We start from the raw sequence: 24,805 nt of genomic DNA, 5'->3' as shown, positions 1-24,805 counted from the left end.
GATGTTTCTATTTCATGATTCTTTTTAAAATAGTTTTCGGAGTCTAAATTACCATGTCGGAGTCTGTAAGCCAGCAAATACCAGGGCTAAATCTCAATAAAGTGTTTAAAATTATAGTTCTAGGCGATTCGGGCGTCGGTAAAACTTGCTTAACTTACCGTTTCTGCGAGGGTCAATTTTTAGATAAATCTGAGGCCACTATCGGTGTCGACTTCAGAGAGCGAATTGTTCGCATAAACAATGAAAATATAAGGGTAAGGACTTGTTACTGTATAGTTTATATCGTTTTACAACTAAGTAGCCTGAAAACCTTGACACAGTTCATTTTTACAAACATATGGAGTAAATTTTCACCGTAAATAACGATTTTAAACTACTGCATTTATAATTTTGATGTATGGTTTGTCTTTATCAAATTGAAACTACAACTAATAAAACATATTTAAATATTTCTTTGCTCATTCATGTGTTTGATATTCTGTGGAAAAAACTAACTCTTAAAAAATATCTTTTAAGATTTGTCAGATAATAGTTATTTTTTATACTCTCTCAAATTTTAAGATCAAAGTTAAATAATTTTCTATATATTATTTCACTTTATTTATACTCCTATGCAATTTTAAAACCTGTACTTGATCTCTTAACCCTGATATTCCAGCTTCAACTGTGGGACACGGCAGGCCAGGAGCGTTTCCGCAAGTCCATGGTGCAGCACTACTACCGGAACGTTCATGCTGTAGTCATCGTCTATGACGTCACCAAACCAGAAACATTCCATGTGAGGACGGCATACATTTTACATTATACATATTTATTACCTTTTTTTCCCATCACGGAACAATGTTCCAGACCTTTGTGAATTATATGCAAAGCTGAAGCAAAAATGTAGAGAGAGACCCTTTAGTCACTCTAATAAAAAATAAAAATTTAGTCGAATTGAGAACCTCCTCCATTTTTGAAGTTGGTTTAAATGTAAGGTCCTTGCTAGAGATGGGCCGAATATTCGGTATTCGGCATATTTGGCAAGTTTTTCAATGTTCGTATTCGGCTGAATAATTCTGTTGCATTGCCGAATATTTACCGAATAAACAAAGCAAATAACACTCCTTGCCCTTGTCAATTAGCATATTATTATTACATTTTTTGTCTCTAAATAAAAATACCAACAATACCAAACAATTAAGTACTACAGTTAGTTTCATGTTCTCAAAAATAAAAAAAAAATTGATTCTTATTTCATCTACCTTATTTTCAGTCCATAGCCAGCTGGATGCTAGAAGTTGAGAGCCATGGTCTCATGAAGTCGCCTCGTGTGCTAGTTGGCAACAAATGCGATTGCGGAACGGCTGAGTCGCGACTTGCCACCACATACGCGCAGCGGCTTGCCGACAAGTATGGGATGCCGGTGAGTTATCTGTCTCTGTCACTGCATGCGCTGGCGAAAGAGCCAGGCATAGATGTAGGAGATGGTTCACTAATGTAATAAACGATCATTTGTATATTTTTCATTTTACCTATTGATATGTTTGACAAATAGATTAATTTACCAAATATTATATAATAAATTGTTATGTGATAAAAACTTGATTGTTGAACGATCATAAAACATTTCCACTCGTATTTTGTCTGTGTTCTCACAAAGATAAAAGGTCATATGATATGATGTTTGAAATGCTGATTGAGTATGGAGCAGAAAATAACATTGTTATAAAGCCAAAAGTATGCGTTTTAGATTTTGAAAAAGCAGCCATCTCAAGTTTGCGATCTAACTTTGAGGGAATAATTTTGCATGGTTGCAATTTTCATTTGGGGCAGATTATTTTGAGGTAAGTTACTAGTTAGTTACAATAGTTGCTTACGTTTTCTGGGTTGTTAAAAAAAAATAACCTCGAAGCCTTAGGCTTCTAACCTAACCTATCCGGATCGGTTTGCTCCGACAGGTTTTGCTCGTTAGGGTTATTCTATGCAATAAACATCATCCAGGAGTATATTTTCTGATTAAGGAACTAATTAAAGAAACGATAAGCAACGATCGAGGGTTTAATTGAACAAAAAATGGCTGGTGCTCCTCCAGAAAAAAAGAAAAGCAAATACGTCACCAAGGACGAACGAATTAACAGAATATTAATGTTGAAAAACGAATATTCAGAGATAAAATTATTAAAATCGCTGGCTGTTCATTTAAAATTACAATAATGACAATCAAAGAGTGCAGAATTTATAATTAATATAAATGATTTGATTCGGAATAATGTTTTTCATTTGACTCATTATATTACTATTACAGAATCACTTGTGAAATAATACATTATAGCAAACATTTTTAGGCTAAACGTAGTTTTATTAGTCAACTTATTTGTCAAATATTAACTTGTCAAAAGTATCTCTTATAAAATGTAATTTTGTAGGTTAATTATTTGGTCATGCCAATAATTTGTCAAAAATGTTTTTGTAAAGTAAAGATTTGCCAAAATATCATTACTGGCCACTATCGGTGTCGACTTCAGAGAATCTGTTGATATTCATTTGCTTGTCCTCAGCTTTTCGAGACGTCGGCCCTTCTCGACGCAGAATGCGGGACCGTGGAATCTATCTTCATGACGCTGGCTCACAAGTTGTACTCTAAACAGCCTCTTAGGGTCATAAGTGTTCAGGTGAATATATACATCATTCTACTGATTCTTCGTCAGAGATATTAAACACTACCTCTTGACTGCGGCTTCGCTCGCGTGAAATTTGAAAATTGCGGAAAGCTGCATACAAAGTTCCACCCTACCCCCATTTTAGGGAAGTGGGGGGTTTGAAAGAGACAAAAAGTAACCTATGTTATTCTCCATCCATTCAACGATGTCCACTGAAAAAATCACGTCAATTCGTTGCTCCGTCTTGCCGTGAAAGACGAACAAACAAACAGACAGTCGGGGCGTCGTTTGGCCGATAGACGTCCCTAGCGTCTATGTCTATTTCGCAGAGCAGCTCGCATCCAAAAACCCGCCGAGATCAAATCTTAGAAGTTTAATTTGGCCCACTTCCTGTGTTCCCAGTGTTCCCACTGAGCTGAAAATTTGCATAACACCTAGCTGAGGTACTTATATAATACATGAGGAGGCCAACTAGCCACGAGAAGTCTAAATTCATCCATCGTATTTAATCGTGTGTGGGTACTGTAGTTAAGTATTATTAACCTGTTGAAAAAAGTACAGGCAGTGATAAAAACTTAATCCAAAAATTTTAAATTCCAAAAAAAATATTTTTAACTCTGAAATGAAATGATTTATTCATGCATGTAGAGAATGGATTACATATAAGGTCTTTCAATAATGTCTAAGGTTAACTTGTCTCTAATAAGATATATGTATGTTTATTTCCAGGGCGAAAACGGACCAGGAACAGTGAACCTAACGCGCAAGAAACCGCGAACCACTCAACCCAACGAGAGCTGCCTTTGCAGCTAAACGATCCATGCACTTCATCGTTAGACGTATGTCTTATTGGTTCTTTTATAATACGACAAAAACTATAACCCTATATAAGGGTTTTTAATCCTTTGAAAGCCCTATCGTGTGGTGCATGAAAGTTGACATGGATTGTAGCCGCGCGCGTCTCGCGTCAATTTATGTCTTTGGCCGGCAAAGGGTGACCCGAAGTAAGGGTTATTTCGATACACAAGTTTTTAAGGGGTTGGTATCGCGTACGGTACAGACAGCCTTGGAATTTTCAATATTTTCATAAGTAGCGTTGAATGTATTTCGTCGTAACACCAACTAACTAAAAACTTGGCTCCGTTCGGCTCGCATAGCGACATAGCAGTTATAAGGGTTGGAACACACCACAGAGAAAATAATAACTTGATTTTTGACAACCCGAAATAGCCGACCAAGATTCGACCCAGAACTGCTGTTATGTTACACTTTGTATGAAGTTTATCTTCTGTAGGTAAGGTATACTACTTATTACCTACTTATTCTGTGACACAAGGGGTACATACAATAATATGTATTATTTACTAGATATAAGTGAAAAAAGATTTGAAATTAGTATTCATAAACATATGAATACCTGCATTAGGTGTTAATCTGTACATGCTATGAGGTGCCAAATTAAATATGATCAGGTATAAAACACCAGTTTTTTGTGACAAGAATTGCCAGTAGGATAAGTGCTGTCTATGAAATACTCACTACTACAGTTGCATCAACCACAGATAACAGATAAAGTCCAACAGATGGAAATTCCCTTTAAAAGATTTAGCGAACGCTAAATTCGATATCGGAAGGTTTGGTGCAACCGACCCTTAATCCGATTAAAATCAGGTACAGCATCTCTTATTATTGAGATATTTTTTTCCTACTAAATAGGAAGTATTACCCAAAACTATGTGATAACACTGATAGATGACACTAGGTAGGATTTCATTATTTGCTTTTTCTGTTGCTTATTTGAGTGATCTAGAAAGTGATGCTGGAGATCGATTTTTGAATTTCGAACGCACGAATTCGCCGTTCGCAAGTCTGTGGAAAACGACGTGATGCTACTTTTGAAAAAGGACGGCTAGTAATTTTAAAACTAGTGGTAATGACCACCCGTTTTCGATTCTGTTAGTAGAATTTAAATCGCTAGTAGTGGAGATATTATTGAATGAATTTCACGGAATCGAATGGCCGAGATTCATAAATCGGCCCCCAGATTGAGTGATAAGACATTTCAATTTTCACGATTTGCGGCCACTTGTATAAATTTGGCAAAAATCGTCTAGGGTAGTATTTACTCCGTCTAAGGTTATAGAATGCGCTAATGCTGCACTCTGGCGGCAGAATATTGCCGTAAAATTCACTATTGATGTATACACATATTTCGCTGTCTAAGAGTCATCAAAATTATAAGTTGTGTATGAAGGTTGTTCTTTTAAAACGAGATGGTACTAATACTAAGGAACCCCAATATTTATAAACGTTCACTAAAGCTAACAAGCCGATAAAAATCATTTGTCCCTTTCTATCACACCAATACGTCGGAAAGGGACAAGCCATTTTAATCGGCTTGGTAACTTTAGTGAACGCAAGCGCGGATCCAGCTTCGTGCCCAGGGGGGGGGGGGGTCACGTGGTAAAGGCCCGGGGCCCCAGGAGGGGTCACGTGGTCTATTTGTATGGCCAACTTAGGCTCCAGGGGGGGTCATAACCCCCATGACCCCCCCCTGGATCCGCGCATGAGTGAACGTTTGTGAATAAGAGGGTTAGTATATCAATTAACTTATGTGTCCTACAGTACAGTAATAATATTACTCATACCATTATTTTGCACGCCTCATTACAGAAAACAATACAGAGAATACAGGAAACTGTTTTTAAAATGTAACTTTCTGAAATTAAATAAAATGATTTAAGATTTAGGATCTTGTTTATAATTATAAAACGCTAATAATTAGTTTCATTTCAGAACTTAAAAAAACCGTGCAATAACTGCTTTATTTGATAGTTAATATACTTATTCTGAAATGTAAACATGAGATGTGCCTTTCAAAATGTACAAAAGTATGAACTGCCAAAGAACTTGCTGCATAATAAACGTGTAAACGGAATTCGGAAATGGTTCGGTGTTACGCTAGATAATGGTTATAAGTCAGCGCCATCTATGAAGGAAACGTGTATTAAAATCAATACCAGAAACTGATAACTCTTTGGATAGGTACAAACTGTACAACTGATAATTGACATTTGTCCTTAAAATACCGTATAGTTATTATCTTATTCAGTATAGCTTTATTCCATTTAATCTATTATATAAAAATTATAACATGCATTTTATGTGTAAAAAAACTTGTTATAAGTTGAATGTATACATTTGTTTTATAGTTCATAAAAATCAAATTGGCACATGTCAATTGTATTACTTATTTTATAATTGTATTGTAGAAATAAACCAAAAGTTATTTATTTTCAGAATTAAAATGTGAAAAATAAAATATAAAAAAAGTTATTCGTTTTTCAATTGTTTATCTGGTGATATTGTAGTGTGTGCGATAGCGTAGTCTATTTTCGCGCTCTCCGCCAACGACTCCGTGGCGCAACGGTAGCGCGTCTGACTCCAGATCAGAAGGTTGCGTGTTCAAATCACGTCGGGGTCAGTCCTTCTCTTTTTGCATTTTTGCGTTGATTGCTATATTTTTTTGTTAAATGTAATACCAAAATACTAATATATTTTTTTTGTTTTTTTTCATCCAGTAAATTAATATTTCTTAATTTTTTTGTTAAATATTAAAAAAAAACAATGTGTAACGGGTCCCAAAACGCATTTGGCGTGTAGGTATTGGACAATAACACTCTTAAATCGTTTCCGTGAATACCTCCAAATGCGTTTTTAAAATATTTTTCAGCACACCAACTGGTAAAGATCAATTTTGCTATTCGGAAGCGGATAGCAAAATTGCATTTAGCCACAAGAGTGCAAAGTAATTTCATACAACAACAAAATTAAATAAAAAATATACATTTTGAATCATAAATATTCAATAAATTGCTGGATTTTATTTAGTTTCTTGTTTTATAGTTACCTAGTATTTTGTTCGTGTTGGTGTGATGAAAAATTTTGTGTTTCACTCGGTGGCAAAGTTTGTTTAATCTACGCGCCTTGAAACCCTCGCAACGCTCAAGATTCCACTTTTTGGACCACTCGCTACGCTCGTGTATCAATATTGGCACGTGCGGTTAAACAACAACTTTGCCCCATTGTAAAACAAATAACTATTGCAATTTTATAATGTCATCATAGGTCATTGAAACGAAAAGCAACTAATGTCTTTGATGTTTATTTATATTTAAATGAGATTTACATTTTCTTCTATATTTAGACAGGTGTGGTCGCAAGCATGACTACAGTAGGCTGCTCAGACGTGTACGGAAGCTCGTCATCCGTGACGTCAGCAAGAGTGGTCCTGGTCCCAGGGTCAGGCTTGAGCACGCTCAGAGGCAGATCCTTCACTCCTGGCACGAACGCCCATTTCTGGTACAATGCCAGAGCTAAACTCTTCACGTCAACGGACGGAAGACTGTCTATCTCTACGTAAAGAAATCGCTCTTCCACTGTTGCTCTTACTAGTCTTTGCGTGCTGGCTTCGTCGAAAAATTCGCCGCGAACCTTAGACATCAAAGCCGCATCTAGAAAAGCTCGCCAGCGCGGAATGTAGTAGTAATGGAACATCTCTGCCCACTGCTTGCACGCGTAGTCCGTAATTTCTCCATTCGGCCCCCACAAAGTTATCTGGTTGCGTGCATTGAGATCGTATTGGAGCGTTTGCTCTGGCCCCTCGGCGAAACCTCTCGCTTTCGACAGCCAGTTGTTCAGCGTGAAATCGCTGTTGCCAGACAAGATTCTTTCCATGTCTTGCATCGCGTCGAGGAATAAACTGATAGAACCGTTGAACACCCAAGTGTTGGAGAAACGGTCGCTCTGTAGATTGACGTAAAGCTGTTCGGCGCGGTACTGCAGCGCCTGCCGCGTGATATCCACCAGGTCGTGGTAGTATCCTGGAGAGTAGCAGGCAGAGTTACATACTTCAACGAACTTCTTGAACGCTTGGAAAAGATCGTGACTCTTGTACCATGCCCAGGGTTTTATTCTGAAGCTGGGTCGTCGAGTTACCACGTATTTGCCTCGGATTTTGTTGAGGCCGTCAAAGCTGTAAACGCTTTTGAGGAGGTAGTGCCAAGCGGACGCAGTTTCGTTGCAGCCGTAGCGACGCTCAGCGTAGGCAGCAATCCAGGTGTTGAGATCCACGGGCTCGCGTCGCCACGCTGACTCTAACATCAGCTCGTACACCACATAGTTCTGGTTGATCCCTTCGGGTGTGAGCCCCACGCCAATCATCGTGCTGTTGGTCTTCGAGCGCGCGGTATACACGTCAGCGTTGATTGTTTTCATGTTTCCGAACATGCCCAGCGTGCCGCCGAAGTTGTGCAGCATGCACCACACGAACGGCTGCCCGAAATATTGTTCATACAAGTCGTACTGAGGCCATTGCTCTGACTGTAAGTCTAACACCAACATACGCCCCGAGGGAACAGCGGTCAGGAACGCTTTAACTCTGTCCATCGGCCAAAGAATTGGGTCGTGGACGAACATCCAATTTTGGACAAGCCAGACGGCGTTATTATCAGATTCCTTTAGAGTTGTGTAAATAGCTTGAGCAGTTTTTTTAACTAGGCTAGTGGACCAGGACTGAATTTTGACCTCGTTGAAGGGATCGGCGGTATAAATATGATTGGTTCCGGATCCAAGCGTGACCGCAGTTATGAATTGTTTTCCGAGATCTTTGAACAATGGCTCGTTTGGATCGAGAAACGACCCACAGCAGTAGTCACTATCGAATTTATTCCACGTTTCGACGGCATGAGTTGTCACATTAGGGAAGATTCTGGATAAAGCCTTCGGTACGTGCCCGTTGAAAGCGGGGAGAACTGGAATAATGCCGAGCTGGAACATGTAATCGAGGACATTGCTCTGTATGTCTCGCTGGATATCGTGCCAGGATTTAGTGAGCGGGCCGGCCCAGCCGCGGACGTTTCCCATGCGGTTCCAAGCTAAGAACGCTGGGCCAGTGAAGTGATCGTTAATCTCCTCATCTGTTAGTCCAAGACTGCGGTAAATACGAGTCCATGCAGCCTCCTGCGCAACCGGAGCCAGCGCCAGATTTATACCGTTGAGAGCCATCCATTCCACATGCTGCTTCCAGTCCGGAGCGCTCCACCACACGAAACTGTATGAGGCCGTGCACACGTTTTGATAATACCGGAATCTGTCGTTAGCGATTACCACTTCAGTCACTTCGGGCAGCGGACTCGGAATGCTGATGCGCTGATTCTGCCAGCCGATATGGCTTTTGCAATACTTCTTCAGGTAATAATTGAATCCCCAAACAGCAGCGACGCCCGTACTCGCGCGTATATGTAGCACTCCCTGGCTCGTCCATAAAGAAAACACATCTTTCTTGTCACTGAATAATATCGGATTAACCTCTACGATTACGCCGCTCATGTATTGCGATATGATATTGGACGCTGCATCCTGTTGAATGCTGGCTGCAGTTTTCGTTTGTAATTTGGTCGGATCCAAGTAATCTAGGTTTAACGCGGATGTTAATATTAAGTTGGCTAGTAATAAAATGAGCGGTGGTTTCATTGCGACGGCGGGGCTCGCACTGACAGCCGAGGCCCGACACGCTTGTTTACAAAGAAGCTACTTGATGGTTTATAGTTGATACGTGACCAATGACCCGCTTGGGTTTAAAGTAGTCTATTCATTGCTCTGCGCTCGCCGCATTTTGTACCGTGAATAGGTCCTTTAATAACACAAGAGCTCTTTTATACTATCCCGTCTTTTGACGAGCACTGACAACAATGTATTATTGTGAAAAAGAATGTCGTGTCTCTTGTTATCCATAAAAACTTGTCCCAAAAATAAAATGTTTGACAAAAACTTATACTTATTCTTGAGATTGAAATTTCGCAGATGTCTGCTTGGTAAAATTGATTAGGTGATGTAACATAGATATGAAGCATTCCACGAGAATGTCCCTTACGAAATGAGATTCTTCTAATAATAGTTCTGAAAACGATAAGAAATTGATTTTTTGTCTGACAATCTTACACATTCTTGGTTAACAGATTGACAATATTTTCTTGAGCTTTACGGATTTGATTGAAGTAGTTGGCATACAAGGCAAAAGGAGTTTGTACGGGAGATTTTCGTGGAATGCGCCATATACCTATTAGCAAAGAGGATCGAGTATTACGGAGTTATATATGTCTTTGCCTTTAGAGATACTTTTGAGCAATACAATACAATACTTTCATGTCACAAATCGTGGGTACAAAATAGTGTATTGAACCGAATCGTTATCTCGCATTCTCTTTATTAGTTTATTTATTTATCGCCCTAGAAACATCATAATAGCCGCCATTACCGTTATCTAAAAACTAATTAATCGTTACTGATTAAAATGTATTGTATAAATAAAACTGTGTCGTGTCGTACGCACTGGCGAGTATAATTCATTTCTTCGAATGAAAGAGTAAGAGTTATATCAAGTTATATAATATAAATTATTCACGACCTTAATGAAACTCCTTACAATTATTACCTACCATAAGTTTTTTTTTTTCACCTGTTCGTTAGTCCGTTTTCACATTATCCGATCCGATATCGGATGTCGGAAGGATTTCAATGTAAAAAATCCAAGATGGCGCCTGTTTTGTATAGGATATCGGTCCGACATCCCATGCGCGGATCCAGGGGGGGGTCATGAGTCATGACCCCCCCTGGAGCCTAGGCTGGCCATACAAATAGACCACGTGACCCCCCCCCGGGGGGCCTGGCCCCTTACCACGTGACCCCCCCCCTGGGCACGAAACTGGATCCGCGCTTGCGACATCCGATATCGGATCGGATAATGTGAAAACGCGCTTACATCAACAAGACTACTTCACCGAAATTGGTAGAAGATTTACGATATCTGGTTAGAATAAATTACTAAGGCCCACTTGCACCAAGTGGGCTGTCAACTGTCAAATTCCATATAAAATGGTGGGTTAACCCTTCATTTTCGTTGGTGCAAGTGGCCCTAAGTACTTAAGCCGGGAGCCAAAGCAGATGATCGTTAAAATAAAAAATTGCGCAGACCTTTTAGAATGTAATCGGCATATATCGCACGAGTTTATTTATGTATGTTAAGTGTAAGATTGTAATAGGTTAGGTCATTCAGATGAGAGGTTAATTTGATTGCTTCAAGTGATAGTTACGTTTTGTGAAACGGTTAATCCCCAGCCATAGACAAGAATGAGTTTAAGCCCGACCAGAAATATATACAGAGTGGGGCCTGTAACAAAGGCGAAGAATTGAACGGTAGGCTATTCTCCTTATACTGATCAACATTTGTTCGGCGACTTTTAAAAATAACTTGCATTTTGATTTTTATCACCCTTGAAAGTTTTTTCTAAGAGGTAATGTATTGCGAATTCTGTTAAGTCTAAAGTGTGACAGACAACGTCAATGACAACAATAATGGCGTACATTGAAGCTAATATTTTTTTGTATGAAAAATAAAAAAATTAAAGACTTCATAATTTTTAAAAGTCACTGAACAAATGTTGGTCAGTTTAAGGAGTATAGCCTACAGTTTAATTTTTTGCTTTTGTTACAGGCCCCACCCTGTATATGACTATTGTCAGGAGGCCGCTGTTATTCTGATATATAGGTTGACAGTTCAGTATTGTATGAAGAAAATAGTTCTTGGACTTTCGATTGATCCATGGAACATGGCGGATCGTTCTCCAAATATGTATTTTTTATTTTTGCATTCTGCTGTTTAATGTATAAGTTTGATAGAATTATTGTGCAGTAAATAGCCTACGCAAAGGGTGCAGTTGATGAAGAATTCGTTTGGACATGCTAATATCCAATTCTACGGACATCACTCGGCAGTTCATGGTCCCGGCCGCCATCATGCTTTGTACTGCTGCTCCAGCTATCCTCCAGTGCATCGCGAAGGCCTCGTTCGCAAAAAAACTACTTATACTGTTTTATACAGAGTGGGGCCTGTAACAAAGGCGAAGAATTGAACTGTAGGCTATTCTCCTTATACTGATCAACATTTGTTCAGTGATATTGTCTTCGGTTACCGCGATAGTTACTCATGAAATAAAACTATGGAAACGGATTAAATCGCGTATAATGAATTTAAAATACATCCCGACGTTTCGAACTCTATGAGATGTATTTTAAATTCATTATACGCGATTTAATCCGTTTCCATAGTTTTATTTCATTTGTTCAGTGACTTTTAAAAATTATGAAGTCTTTAAATTTTTAATTTTTCATACAAAATAAATATTAGCTTCAATGTACGCCATTATTGTTGTCATTGACGTTGTCTGTCACACTTTAGACTTAACAGAATTCGCAATACATTACCTCTTAGAAAAAACTTTCAAGGGTGATAAAAATCAAAATACAAGTTATTTTTAAAAGTCGCCGAACAAATGTTGATCAGTATAAGGAGAATAGCCTAGAGTTCAATTCTTCGCCTTTGTTACAGGCCCCACTCTGTATATCTCTGTAATTTACTTGACATTGGCAAAGTGCCCTGGTAGCAGAAAGCCATTATTATACGAATAAAAAAAAATAGTTCTAATGAAGTTCCGCAAGATGGCGCGTATTCATCAGGCTTTAAAACTGACGGCTCATTCGCACGAGACCTTAGAAAACATTGCGTTAAATCTGACGTAACGAGTTGCGTACTAATCCATACTTACTAAGTAATATTATAAATGTGAAGTGTGCGTGTCTGTTTGTTTGTCCGTCTTTCACGGCAAAACGGAGCGACGAATTGACGTGGTTTTTTCAGTGGAGATAGTTGAAGGGTTAGAAAGTGACATAGGCTACTTTTTGTCTCTTTCTAACGCGAGCGAAGCCGCGGGCAAAAGCTAGTTACTCTATATTCGATTAAACGGTAAACAAAGTCCAAATACCAACGGGTATCAGTTTGTCATTTAAGATCTTATTTAACGTGGTTTATAGAAGCGTTGGCGCGAATGGCCCCTTACAGCATTCTTTGAGCAAATCACTTGCTTGCTTGTTGGAAATGCCTCTTAGCCCAAATATGGTTTCACTTATTCAGGGCCATGTTATAAGATCGTATCATTCACTATGACGCGTGACTTTGTCAATCTAAACTTTAACGGCCAAGAACACATTGCGGTCTATTTGGGTTACATCAAATTCAGCTCACCGATTGAATGCCGGATTGTAAAGAAACTCTCATGCGAGTTCTTGTACCGTCTTAATCATCCTTAATCTTAGTTATCGTTCAGACTGCTGAAGTAGGTATTAATAAATTAATAGTTTAAAAAACACTATAAAACACGCTTTTATAAATGCACGTAAAAGCCAAAAATAAATTATGGATCGTTCAAGTTGTCTCTATTTGTGAGCTGAAGTTTAAAAACTATGTGCTTTTAATTATAATATTTGATTGTAAAAGCGTGGGGCACTGGAACAGGAAAGACTTTTTGTATAACCACAGAATATATAAGTATAACTTGCTGATAAATCAAATTATGCTATGTTACGGGAAGGAGGTTACACAGATTGACGCGCTAACTGGAGTTGCAGCATGACTAGTAGGTTCTACATTAAACAGTCAAATCAATTAAAAGTCAGTGTTCAAAGTAGGTACCAGTTTGTCGAACTCAGACAAAATATGCGAGAGTCGACAGTCACCGACACTTAGAACGCCGCTTTTTTCCGGTAATCAAAGTACAAAAGGGGAAAGTGTCTACAGTGACAGGATGCAGAGTTCTTGTTCGTGGACGAGATATCTTTGGTTCTCTTTTTTAACCCTTAGGCGGCATATGTAAACGTTATGTTCTTATGCAACTTCATTCGCCAGGAAGTTCGAATTAGTATTTGTTTACAAGAAAGTCTTTCCTGTTCCAGCGCCCCACGCTTTTACAATCAAATATTATAATTAAAAGCACATAGTTTTTAAACTTCAGCTCACAAATAGAGACAACTTGAACGATCCATAATTTATTTTTGGCTTTTACGTGCATTTATAAAAGCGTGTTTTATAGTGTTTTTTAAACTATTAATTTATTTTATACTTTTTAGTCATTAATAATGAAATAAATACCTTTTAACATTTATACATAAAATTATTTCAAGTAGGCGGATTTTACATGCCATTTGTGGCTTAACGTGTACTTATTGCTAATTGCTACTTAATAATAACTAGCGGCTACCTTCTTATTACGGTATTATCATAAAAATGTTTATACCTAGTAAGTTATCCGTAAAAGATAGACAATATAGACATGTGCCATCGCGGACTTTTTGAAGACATTAGAGAGACATACTTTCGCCATACATTGTTTTGAAGCTCTCAGCTAGTGGGATTTTGTTTGACTCGATTAGAAAATATTGTCACATTTCAACTAATTCAAACAAAATTTAAGTATTTCTTTTTTGCCGAGCCCCCTTTATTTGCACTTAAGGGTCACAGGAAAACCATTACCCAACTTATTTTAAATACAACGTTGATCTTTCTTTTATGCGGGGGCTTTGCCCCCGAGCCCCCTTTGTTTGCTCTGAAAGGTCACAAGAAAACGCTAACCCAACTTATTTTAAATACTACGTTAATCTTTCTTTTATGCGGGGGCTTCGCCCCCGAGCCCCCTTTTCGTTACTCTTAAGGGTAACAAGAAAACCCTAACCCAACTTATTTTAAATACCACGTTTATCTTTCTTTTATGCGGGGGCTTCGCCCCCGAGCCCCCTTTGTTTGCTCTTAAAGGTCACAAGAAAACACTAACCCAACTTATCTTAAATACTACGTTGATCTTTCTTTCATGCGGGGGCTTCGCCCCCCGAGCCCCCCTTTGTTTGCTCTTAAAGGTCACAAGAAAACCCTAACCCAACTTATTTTAAATACTACGTTGATCTTTCTTTTATGCGGGGGGCTTCGCCCCCCGAGCCCTCCTTTTCGTTACTCTTAAGGGTCACAAGAAAACCCTAAACCAACTTATTTAAAATACAACGTTGATCTTTCTTTCATGCGGGGTGCTTCGCCCCCCGAGCCCCCCTTTGATTGCTCTGAAAGGTCACAAGAAAACGCTAACCCAACTTATTTTAAATACTACGTTAATCTTTCTTTTATGCGGGGGGCTTCGCCCCCCGAGCCCCTCTTTTCGTTACTCTTAAGGGTAACAAGAAAACCCTAACCCAACTTATTTTAAATACAACGTTTATCTTTCTTTTATGCGGGGGGCTTCGCCCCCCGAGCCCCCCTTTGTTTGCTCTTACAGGTCACAAGAAAACGCTAACCCAACTTATTTAAAATACAACGTTGATCTTTCTTTCATGCGGGGCTTCGCCCCCCGAGCCCCCCTTTGTTTGCTCTTAAAGGTCACAAGAAAACGCTAACCCAACTTATTTTAAAAACAACGTTGATCTTTCTTTTATGCGGGGGCTTCGCCCCGAGCCCCCTTTGTTTGCTCTTAAAGGTCACAAGAAAACGCTAACCCAACTTATCTTAAATACTACGTTGATCTTTCTTTCATGCGGGGGCTTCGCCCCCGAGCCCCCCTTTGTTTGCTCTTAAAGGTCACAAGAAAACGCTAACCCAACTTATTTTAAATACTACGTTAATCTTTCTTTTATGCGGGGGCTTCGCCCCCGAGCCCCCCCTTTGTTTACTCTTAAAGGTCACAAGAAAACGCTAACCCAACTTATCTTAAATACTACGTTGATCTTTCTTTCATGCGGGGGCTTCGCCCTCCGAGCCCCCTTTTCTTTACTCTTAAGGAACACAAGAAAACCCTAAACCAACTTATTTTAAATACAACGTTGATCTTTCTTTCATGCGGGGGCTTCGCCCCCGAGCCCCCTTTGTTTGCTCTTAAATGTCACAAGAAAACGCTAACCCAACTTATCTTAAATACAACGTTGATCTTTCTTTCATGCGGGGGGCTTCGCCCCCCGAGCCTCCCTTTGTTTGCTCTTAAAGGTCACAAGAAAACGCTAACCCAACTTATTCTAAATACTACGTTGATCTTTCGTTCATGCGGGGGGCTTCGCCCCCCGAGCCCCCCTTTGTTTGCTCTTAAGGATCACAAGAAAACCTTAACCCAACTTATTTTAAATACAACGTTGATCTTTCTTTTATGCAGGGGGCTTCGCCCCCGAGCCCCCTTTGTTTGCTCTGAAAGGTCACAAGAAAACGCTAACCCAACTTATTTTAAATACTACGTTAATCTTTATTTTATGCGGGGGCTTCGCCCCCGAGCCCCCCTTTGTTTACTCTTAAAGGTCACAAGAAAACGCTAACCCAACTTATCTTAAATACTACGTTGATCTTTCTTTCATGCGGGGGCTTCGCCCCCGAGCCCCTTTTCTTTACTCTTAAGGATCACAAGAAAACCCTAAACCAACTTATTTTAAATACAACGTTGATCTTTCTTTCATGCGGGGGCTTCGCCCCCTTTGTTTGCTCTTAAATGTCACAAGAAAACGCTAACCCAACTTATCTTAAATACTACGTTGATCTTTCTTTCATGCGGGGGCTTCGCCCCCGAGCCCCCTTTGTTTGCTCTTAAAGGTCACAAGAAAACGCTAACCCAACTTATTCTAAATACTACGTTGATCTTTCTTTCAGGCGGGGGCTTCGCCCCCTAGCCCCCTTTTCTTTACTCTTAAGGATCACAAGAAAACCTTAACTAAACTTATTTTAAATACAACGTTGATCTTTCTTTTATGCGGGGGCTTCGCCCCCGAGCCCCCTTTGTTTGCTCTGAAAGGTCACAAGAAAACGCTAACCCAACTTATTTTAAATACTACGTTGATCTTTCTTTCATGCTTCCCCCCTCGAGCGAGTTTTTTTTCTGTTCTTATCTTCCGGCACCATCATCAGGCCTTGAAACCTAATCGTAGTCATAGTTCATTACAAGACTTTTCTAAGAAGCCCAAAAACAGCTATGATACGATGTTCCATCATGTAGTTCCAGTTCATATCTTCCGGCTCCATCATCAGACCTTGAATTCTAATCGTAGTCAAAGTTCATTACAAGACTTCTCTAAGAAGCCCAAAAACAGCTATGATACGATGTTCTATCATGTAGTTCCAGTTCATATCTTCCGGCTCCATCATCAGACCTTGAAACCTAATCGTAGTCAAAGTTCATTACAAGACTTTCCTAATTGTAGTCAAAGTTCATTACAAGACTTTCCTAAGAAGCCCAAAAACAGCTATGATACGATGTTCCATGATGTAGTTCCAGTTCATATCTTCCGGCTCCATCATCAGACCTTGAAACCTAATCGTAGTCAAAGTTCATTACAAGACTTTTCTAAGAAACCCAAAAACGGCTATGATACGAGGTTCCATCATGTAGTTCCAGTTCATATCTTCCGACTCCATCATCAGATCAGCTCAACAGTACCATATTATTGTATTGTCATCGGAACTACATATAGCTGCCAATTTTCATTACGCTACGACTCCTGGAAGATGGTTAAATTAGCCTCCGCAGATTCCATTACATACATAGTTACATACACGACGACCTAATAAAAGCGTGTTAAAAAATTGGGTGGGCAGAAAAACAAAGTTTTCATAGAGGCAATATATTTTTAATTTAAACATTATCTTGTAACCTATCCAATTCACAATCTTCCGCCTGAGTTAAAAGGGGCCACGCATTAATTACGTGAGTTTCGATAAACCAAAAATCGACTTTACGTAATTAACGAACGGCCAGTAAGAGTATTACATAAAAAAAAATCGTAAACGGACTCTGCTATGTAATAAGTAGCTAATAAACAATCAACGCGCTTTATAACATTATATGATATTGATAAGTGGATGTGTTACTGAGTCCAGTAATATAAGCACCTATTTTACAATATTAAGTAAAAGAAAATTAGCAGCTTGCTGCCTTTAAGGTTACTGGTGAAAAAAATCACCAAAGAACACTTTGATTTTATACTTTTATAGCGGACAGCTATGTTATTACATACGACAAAAATCTATACTATAAACTAACATAATATTAGAAAAACAACACTCATTAAAGAAAAAAGTTACTTAAAACATTGCACAAACACAGTTATACGTGGTGTTCTCAAACAAAAGGTACCATAATATCGTTGAAGCATAAGAACGCTCTTCACAGTTTAATGGTATAAAGTTTCGGAAAAAATGTCTTATGGTAAGCGATAATTTGGTACCTTTTATTTAAGAAGGTCACATATTAAAAAATAACCTCATTGCACGATAACGATAAATGAGAAATTTATATTTGAGTTTTACCACAGCCTTATCGTTGGCTCCTGGCCTATATAGTCCGGAAGCCATCATCATGCCTAACCGGGTCATCTCACTTTTTTATTAATACAATCACACCCTATTTTCAAGTTAAGGTATAAAGCCTTTATATGAAAAAATATATCACAGACATAGTTTATTATTTTGTATATAGGCTAATATGTCTGTGATGAATTTTATCATCAATCATAAGAGCTCACAAATATTGTTTTTTACGAAAGGTCTCTTGATAAAGAACTGTTAAATAGTCTTTCATTCCAAATATGGTCCTAAAATAAGAAACCTTTCCCAAAAATCAACGTTTTCATTGGATCAGCAATTCCCGAATAGTTTGTACATTTGGATCACGTCTCCGATTTTGATAAAAATTGGTAGGCTGATAGAGTCCATGATGCTGAGCAAGATCCACTAGGTTTCCCAAAATGTCCAGGGTTGTTTGTATGAAATTTTCCTTTTTTGTTACCGAAAATGTATAGAAATCTGGTAACAAAAAAGGAAGGTTTCATACAAACAACCTAGGACATTTTGGGAAACCTAGTGGATCTTGCTCAGCATCATGGACTCTATCAGCCTACCAATTTTTATCAAAATCGGAGACGTGATCCAAATGTACAAACTATTCGGGAATTGCTCGGATACCTAACATTTTCTTACGGTTAGATTTTAATAATATCAATAACTTTTCAACAACTCACAACTTTGACAAACTCGTAAGAGAGAATGTAAAATAATATACGATTTTTTTAAAGTTGCCAGTTTGCTAATTCGAAAGCCAAGTTCAAATTGAAATATTAGTAGATATAGACAGTACTTGGCATTATACACGTTAAACTTTCGTGAGACATATTCAAATAATTAATTAAAATACGGTTGTACTCACGTTATTATCGCTATTGCTGCGACATGTTTCGGGCCAATTCGGAGGCCCCTCGGAGTACTTGGCATTTGAAATGTACTAACTAAAATGAGTTCTCGCGTGAGAACAAGATGTCAATATCTATGTATTCAAGTGAATATAATCTAATTTTCTCGGCTACGTAAATCGTTTGAGAAATATCTACCTACTTTAAAAAAAAGAAGCCTGATTTTTTTAGGTACATGCCATGGATTTTTTAAATAGTTGACTTCAAGATTTGTAAGAACTTTTTAAATTTGTTGGCTCTGACACCGCGTGGTAGGAAATATTTTGAGCGCGCGAACGATGCGCGTAAACCGTGGCTTAGCCAGAGCATACGAAGAGTTTTATTAGAGCCTTTGATAATACCAGCGCTATGCGTCCACCAATGTCTGAGATAAAGAAATCAATCATACAATGTCTTTTGAAGACAATTCTCCTAATGTGATCTCTACAGTCTCACACTTTTAGCCACTGCGTAGTAACAAGCATGTTTATATCGAGCAGAGCTATTGATAAAAGTATTAGCCCTATGTATACCACAAATTTTAGTTAAATGAATTAATTACTTCATATGATATTTTGAATATATTTTCTCAATGTGATCAGCACTGTCGTACGCTGTTAGCGGACATGTTCTGCCACTGTGCGGAGATAAAGCAGTGTTTCATATAGCTTTTGTTTTTTTTTTAGATAAATTGAAGATATTTTCTTTCCGTGAATCTTGATGTTTTCTCCCAGTGTCTCACATGTTCTGCCACTGTGCGGTGATAAGTATGTTGGTTTCGAGCGTGCGCGCGATGCGTGGCTTATCCATAACAAACAGATCGCTTCATAGAGCCATTGAATAAGTATCAGGACCTATATGAATACCAACAATTTTAGATAGACGGCGTGTTTTGAAGATATCTTCTTCCTGTGCATCCTGGGTGATCCCTACAGTGGCTCCCATGTTCTGCCACTGCGTGGTAGCCAGCGCGATGTGCTCGAGGCCGTGGCTGAGCCACAGCATACGGAGCGTCTTGTAGAGTTTTTGATAATGGGTCAAAAAGATTTAGTAAAAACGTCACTTCTATGGACAATATTATAAAAGTTAACGACTCTGGTACATTCGTATCCCGTTTTTCCTACTTGAGTGTCAAGAACTAAAAAAATGTTTCCCGTCTTTAGAATGTCGTCTAAAAATTAGCACTAGATTTTCTTAACTTTTGTAATGTCCACAGGAGAGATATAACCAATTACCCATACATTAAAATCTGTTTGACCCTAATACTAGCCCGATGCGTACATCAAAATTTGAGATAAAATCAATCATACAGCGTCTTTTAAAGACAATTTCTCCTTACAATGTCACATGTGTCGGCTCACATGTTCTGCCACTGCGTGGTGACAAGCATGTTGGTGTCGAGCGTGCGCGCGATGCGCTCGTGCAGGCCGTGGCTCAGCCACAGCATGCGGAGCGTCTCGTAGCGACTCGGGCACAAGTGCAGAGGGTTGCCGCGCCGGAGACCCTGAGGAAAATGGAAAATGTTATGAAGGTTTTAAATAGTTTGTCTTGCTCTGAGATTCAGAAGCGAATGTTTCGCCTAATTTTATCTAATTATTCAAACGTCTACCTATCTATGCCAAAAAAAAAAAAAAAAAAAAAAAAAGCATCAAAGTTCCGGATTGGGGACTCGTGACGTCAGTTTTAAGTAAAAATTGTACCTAGGCGGGACGTCACGCGAAACTTCAACGCACTGTGCCGTCGTCATTTTTTGTTTACGAGAAAAAAGAAAAAATATGTGTCCAAAGTTTTTTCGTAATCTAACTGACGGACTAAATAGTTTTCTTTAGTCGTCTCGCCCATTCTGTTGGCACGAAATGTTATATTCCGTAGCCACGAGCTACCTACCTGGTCGGTCTCGCCGTAGTTGTCGAGGTAGGGCGCGGGCAGCATGGCGCCGCGCGCAGGCGCAGCGAGCAGCAGCAGCTCGCAGTCCTGTAGTGTGTGTGTATGTGGAGTGTGCACCTGGTCGGTCTCGCCGTAGTTGTCGAGGTAGGGCGCGGGCAGCATGGCGCCGCGCGCAGGCGCAGCGAGCAGCAGCAGCTCGCAGTCGCGCACGCGCAGGAACACGCCGGCGCCCGCGCCGCACGACAGCGCGTGCGCCACCACGGCGCCCACCAGCTCCGACCCGCCGCTTCGCCCGCTCTGAAAAACGTCGCACGAAAGATTCATTTTTAACACACTCGCTGCTACAATAGCTTTCAGACGATACTATACAGGCCAATTCTCCATTCAAACGCTCTCCCACTATTTCCTCCCTGGTTTTTGAAGATATTATTTTTATCTGTATAGGACCGTTTTGATTTTTTTGCTATTTTTATTTTAAAGGACGACTAGACCAATCAAAAATTTTCTAAAAACGGCCTTTTTCAATATGGCTCAAACAAAAGGTGTGATACTCAAGATCGGCAACAATTAGCCAAAAAATCTAAACGGTCCGACACAGATTATTTCATTATTATTCAGATTCTCAAATTTCGTTCGGTTTGAATAAGTTTTGAAGGAGAAAACAATCGAGAGCGGAACCTCGATTTTAAAGTTTTTTTCGTAATATATTTTAACCGAATTGTTCTTAATGTATACACTAATGAATTGTTCATAATAATACATTTTCAGATTCCAAATCTTCCTGATCCTACTACACATCGCTTGAAATAATAAAAAATTGACTGTGACAGACGCACAAGTGATCATATAAGGGTTCCGTTTTTCCTTTTTGAGGTACGAAACCCTAAAAAGGAGAAAATAAACTAAACAGCTTCAAGGTATCTTTTGTCTGATACTAATAAGTTTATAAATTATTTACAAAATGCAAACTCACCTTCTTAATCTCAGTCTGACAGCAATAACTCTGTGAACACAATATCTGTCCGCACACCAAACACATGGTCGGGTACTTGCTGTCATCCCTCTCAGAATTCGGACATGAGAACTCAGACACCACATTCATCAACTCCGAGAAATCATCTGGCAACGGAACTAGTTTCGGAGGCTCATTCGTCTCAACTACAGTCTTTATATCAATTTCTCCAGCGAACCACTCGTTAGATAGCCCTGACCACTCTTCAGACTTACTCCTAGCCATCGGAGTATCTATTAACTCTCTAAAAGTACTAGGCAAGTCTAGGTATCCACACATGACCTCCCAAGTGTCACCACCGACGACCGTTAGCTCTGTAGGCGGACTTATATCGCTTAAGAAGTGGTAGAATAGACAGGATGCTCTTAAGAATGTGTAGCATTGATTTTTGATTTTCTCCCAAACGTCATTTGCGTTTAACTCTTCGATATCTAAGTTGCCTCGTCGTAAAGTCTTCATGAATGAGAGTAAGTTTTCTAAATCAGGTTTTGTAGGTTTGTAATCTTCTTGACCTTCCATCGGTTCGTGGTTGACGCAACTCGAGACGTCTAGTACGATCATGGCTCGCGTGATGAGAGCGCGGAATACTTCTATGGTGAATTGCCTGGCGAGGTGGTTGGGTCGTGCCGGGCCGGCCGTTTTGCTGAAGAGCGAGGGAGCGGTTAAGACTAGAGCTACTAATGTTTCGAAGGGGTGGTGAGTTAAGGGGGAAGTGCGTTCGAGTGTGTTTAAGTTTTCTAATGCGTGGTGTGCTAGCTGTTTAGGCGATGGCCAGACGGACGGGATGACGGCGGCGAGTCGTATTAAAGCTTGAAGGGCGTCGCGATGCCTGGAGGGCAGGTCGCCTAGGAGCGGTCGCTTCTCGGCTTGTAGGACTGCGTTTGTACTAAGGATTGTGTATGATGTGGCCTTGTATAGAGCTTCTACGGAGGACATCGGATTCGAGCCCTCAAAGTCACCGATAAGAGCTGGCAATATCTGTGAAAAGAATATCCATGTAAGTATATCTAATGCATTTATAATATTAACTCAAAATAAACATTTCACTACCTAATCAGTTTTGATAATACAATAAAAAACAATATCTATGAAATGTTTTTGCTTCTAGAACGCCCGTGTTTTTATTAGAAACTTTTCTTTTTTTCTATTTTTTTTTTACACTATTTTCTTCCCGTGGGTGTCGTAGAAGTCGACTGTGGGATATGGGTTAAATTGTGGCAGGCGAGAGGCTGGCAACATGTCACTGCAATGTCACAATTTGGATTTCTTTCAACCCCTTTTTGCCAAGAGTGGCACTGAAACTTAAATAGTTCATGTGCTCTGCCTATCCCTTTATGGGATACAGGCGTGATTATATGTATGTAAGTATGTATTTTTTACAATATAAGCTCGATGTTTACGACGATTTGTAAGCGCAACACATGTCAATGAACAAGAATGAATGTTTCTCATTTGCTTGTGTTGTATATCTACAGGGCGCGCACATGTGTTGAACGAACATACGTTTGTTAGAAGTGATACTACTGTGTCCGTACTAACAATACTCCTAGAGTACCTATATCACACTCACATTGACAAACTCTGTGATGAGTCTCTTCATATCGTCCGTGTAGGCGGGTATTTCTCCCTCGAAGTGCGCCATGAATTCCTGCGGCAGCAGGTCCTGGGACTGAGTGAGCATGTAGACGGGTGCCTCGTCGGTTGATTCCCCGTCTTCCATGTCGGATGACTGCGCTCCTACGCTGCGCGCTCGCGCCTGGAAGAGTGTGTTACTAGTTTATGAAAACCATATCGTTGTGAAAGCTGTACTTTCATTGTCTTATTTAAAAGTGAGGAAATCATGTCACTGAGAAAGCTGTAACTTTTACAGGTTTTAGGGAGTCGGCTTATATATTAGCGATAGTCTTCTGTTGTCTGAGGTTGATTTTACTCAATACAACAACAACAATATAGATTAGAGATTTCTTTATTTCATGATAAAAATTACACTATAAATTTGCTACATGTCAAAATTATGTTTATCTTCTCATCATGATCGTCAAAAATTACATAATAAATTCCAAATAAAAATAATTGTGTCTCCCAAATGAGGATCGTCATTTACAAAGAAAGAAAATACACATGCCAAGCTAAATAAAATTAATAAATTCAGTTACAATATCATGAAATTATCAACATTATATAACAATATAACAATATATCATATATTAGAAGTCAGAGTACATGGGGTAATAAATAATAAAGTCACATGGCTATTTTGTCGAACATAGTAAAGATGCAAACATAATAGCAGTGCAAACATAATAAGAAGATATAATTCTTACGGCATTACTGGTAAAGATATGAAAGCCATATCGCTGTGAAAGCTGTAATTGGTATACGCTACACACTAGGCCACCGGCTAGTGGTTATTTGATGGCATTAGTCTTACAAATATAAACGTGTTACATCGAAAATGACATCGATATTAAATTTTTGACAATTCAGTACTAAAGTTTACCGGAAGGTGCTAAATATTTCATAGATTAATTTGTCTTACAAGATAATCATAACAGCAGAGTAATCAATTATTAAGGCATTACCTGGCAAAGTATCTCTTCGCAAGACTCGGTGCACACGTGTACAGCCTCGGAGCACACTTGGTGCTGTAGTATCAACGCGACGGAATCCCTGAATACTTCTTCCGAGAGGGGTGGAGGCGCACCGGCAGGTAATGTAGGCGCGGGGAGGAGGGGTAGAGAGGTGTTGCAGAGGCGCTCGCAGAGGGGGCAGAGGTATTCCTTCTTCTCCACGTCGAAACCGGCCGGCTGTCGCTGGCGGTATGGCCTGAAATCCATAATTACTAATATTATAAATGGGAAAGTGTGTCTATGTTTGTTTGTCCGTGTTTCATGGCAAAACGGAGCGTCGAATTGTCCTGATTTTTTTAAATGGAGATAGTGGATGGAGAGTGATATTTTATTTCAAATACAGTACCGGTCAAAAGTTTGAGTTCACCCTTTGATTTCGGTACAAATGAGTCAAATTAATTTACGATAATTATCTTCAGTTTCGTAGTCGAAATATGTTTTCAACTTATATTTATTGTTTTGTGGAGATTTGTTTTACTAGTTAGACACAATTCGGACAA

At 39.3% G+C, this 24,805-nt stretch overlaps 3 protein-coding genes and 1 non-coding gene across 4 annotated transcripts in view; 2 read left to right on the top strand and 2 right to left on the bottom strand.

Moving 5' to 3' along the window:
* LOC125235882 (putative Ras-related protein Rab-33) lies at positions 1-5,069 on the top strand. Its single transcript, XM_048142508.1, has 5 exons — positions 1-254; positions 659-778; positions 1,256-1,405; positions 2,541-2,654; positions 3,372-5,069. The coding sequence occupies exons 1-5, from the start codon at positions 54-56 to the stop codon at positions 3,453-3,455; spliced, it is 669 nt and encodes a 222-aa protein (XP_047998465.1). The 5' UTR covers positions 1-53; the 3' UTR covers positions 3,456-5,069.
* A 985-nt stretch (positions 5,070-6,054) lies between these two features.
* Trnaw-cca lies at positions 6,055-6,126 on the top strand. Its single transcript has one exon. It is a non-coding gene; the product is annotated as a tRNA-Trp (tRNA).
* Positions 6,127-6,789: 663 nt separating this feature from the next.
* Positions 6,790-9,215, bottom strand: LOC125236021 (alpha-N-acetylglucosaminidase). Its single transcript, XM_048142705.1, has one exon. It carries the CDS (start codon positions 9,174-9,176, stop codon positions 6,846-6,848), a length of 2,331 nt encoding a protein of 776 aa, XP_047998662.1. The 5' UTR covers positions 9,177-9,215; the 3' UTR covers positions 6,790-6,845.
* Positions 9,216-19,900: 10,685 nt separating this feature from the next.
* Positions 19,901-24,805, bottom strand: part of LOC125235726 (E3 ubiquitin-protein ligase UBR1) — an 82,717-nt gene continuing 77,812 nt past the window's right edge. The window contains 5 exon segments of the mRNA XM_048142298.1: positions 19,901-20,280; positions 20,781-20,960; positions 21,637-22,653; positions 23,246-23,431; positions 24,258-24,501. Coding sequence (XP_047998255.1) covers positions 20,134-20,280; positions 20,781-20,960; positions 21,637-22,653; positions 23,246-23,431; positions 24,258-24,501 — 1,774 coding nt within the window. The 3' untranslated portion in view covers positions 19,901-20,133.

Source organism: Leguminivora glycinivorella, chromosome 18 (assembly GCF_023078275.1).
Source record: "Leguminivora glycinivorella isolate SPB_JAAS2020 chromosome 18, LegGlyc_1.1, whole genome shotgun sequence".
Classification (NCBI taxonomy): Eukaryota; Metazoa; Arthropoda; class Insecta; order Lepidoptera; family Tortricidae; genus Leguminivora; species Leguminivora glycinivorella.
Note: the sequence above shows the minus strand (reverse complement) of the source record. Positions and strands in the feature narration are given on the sequence as shown.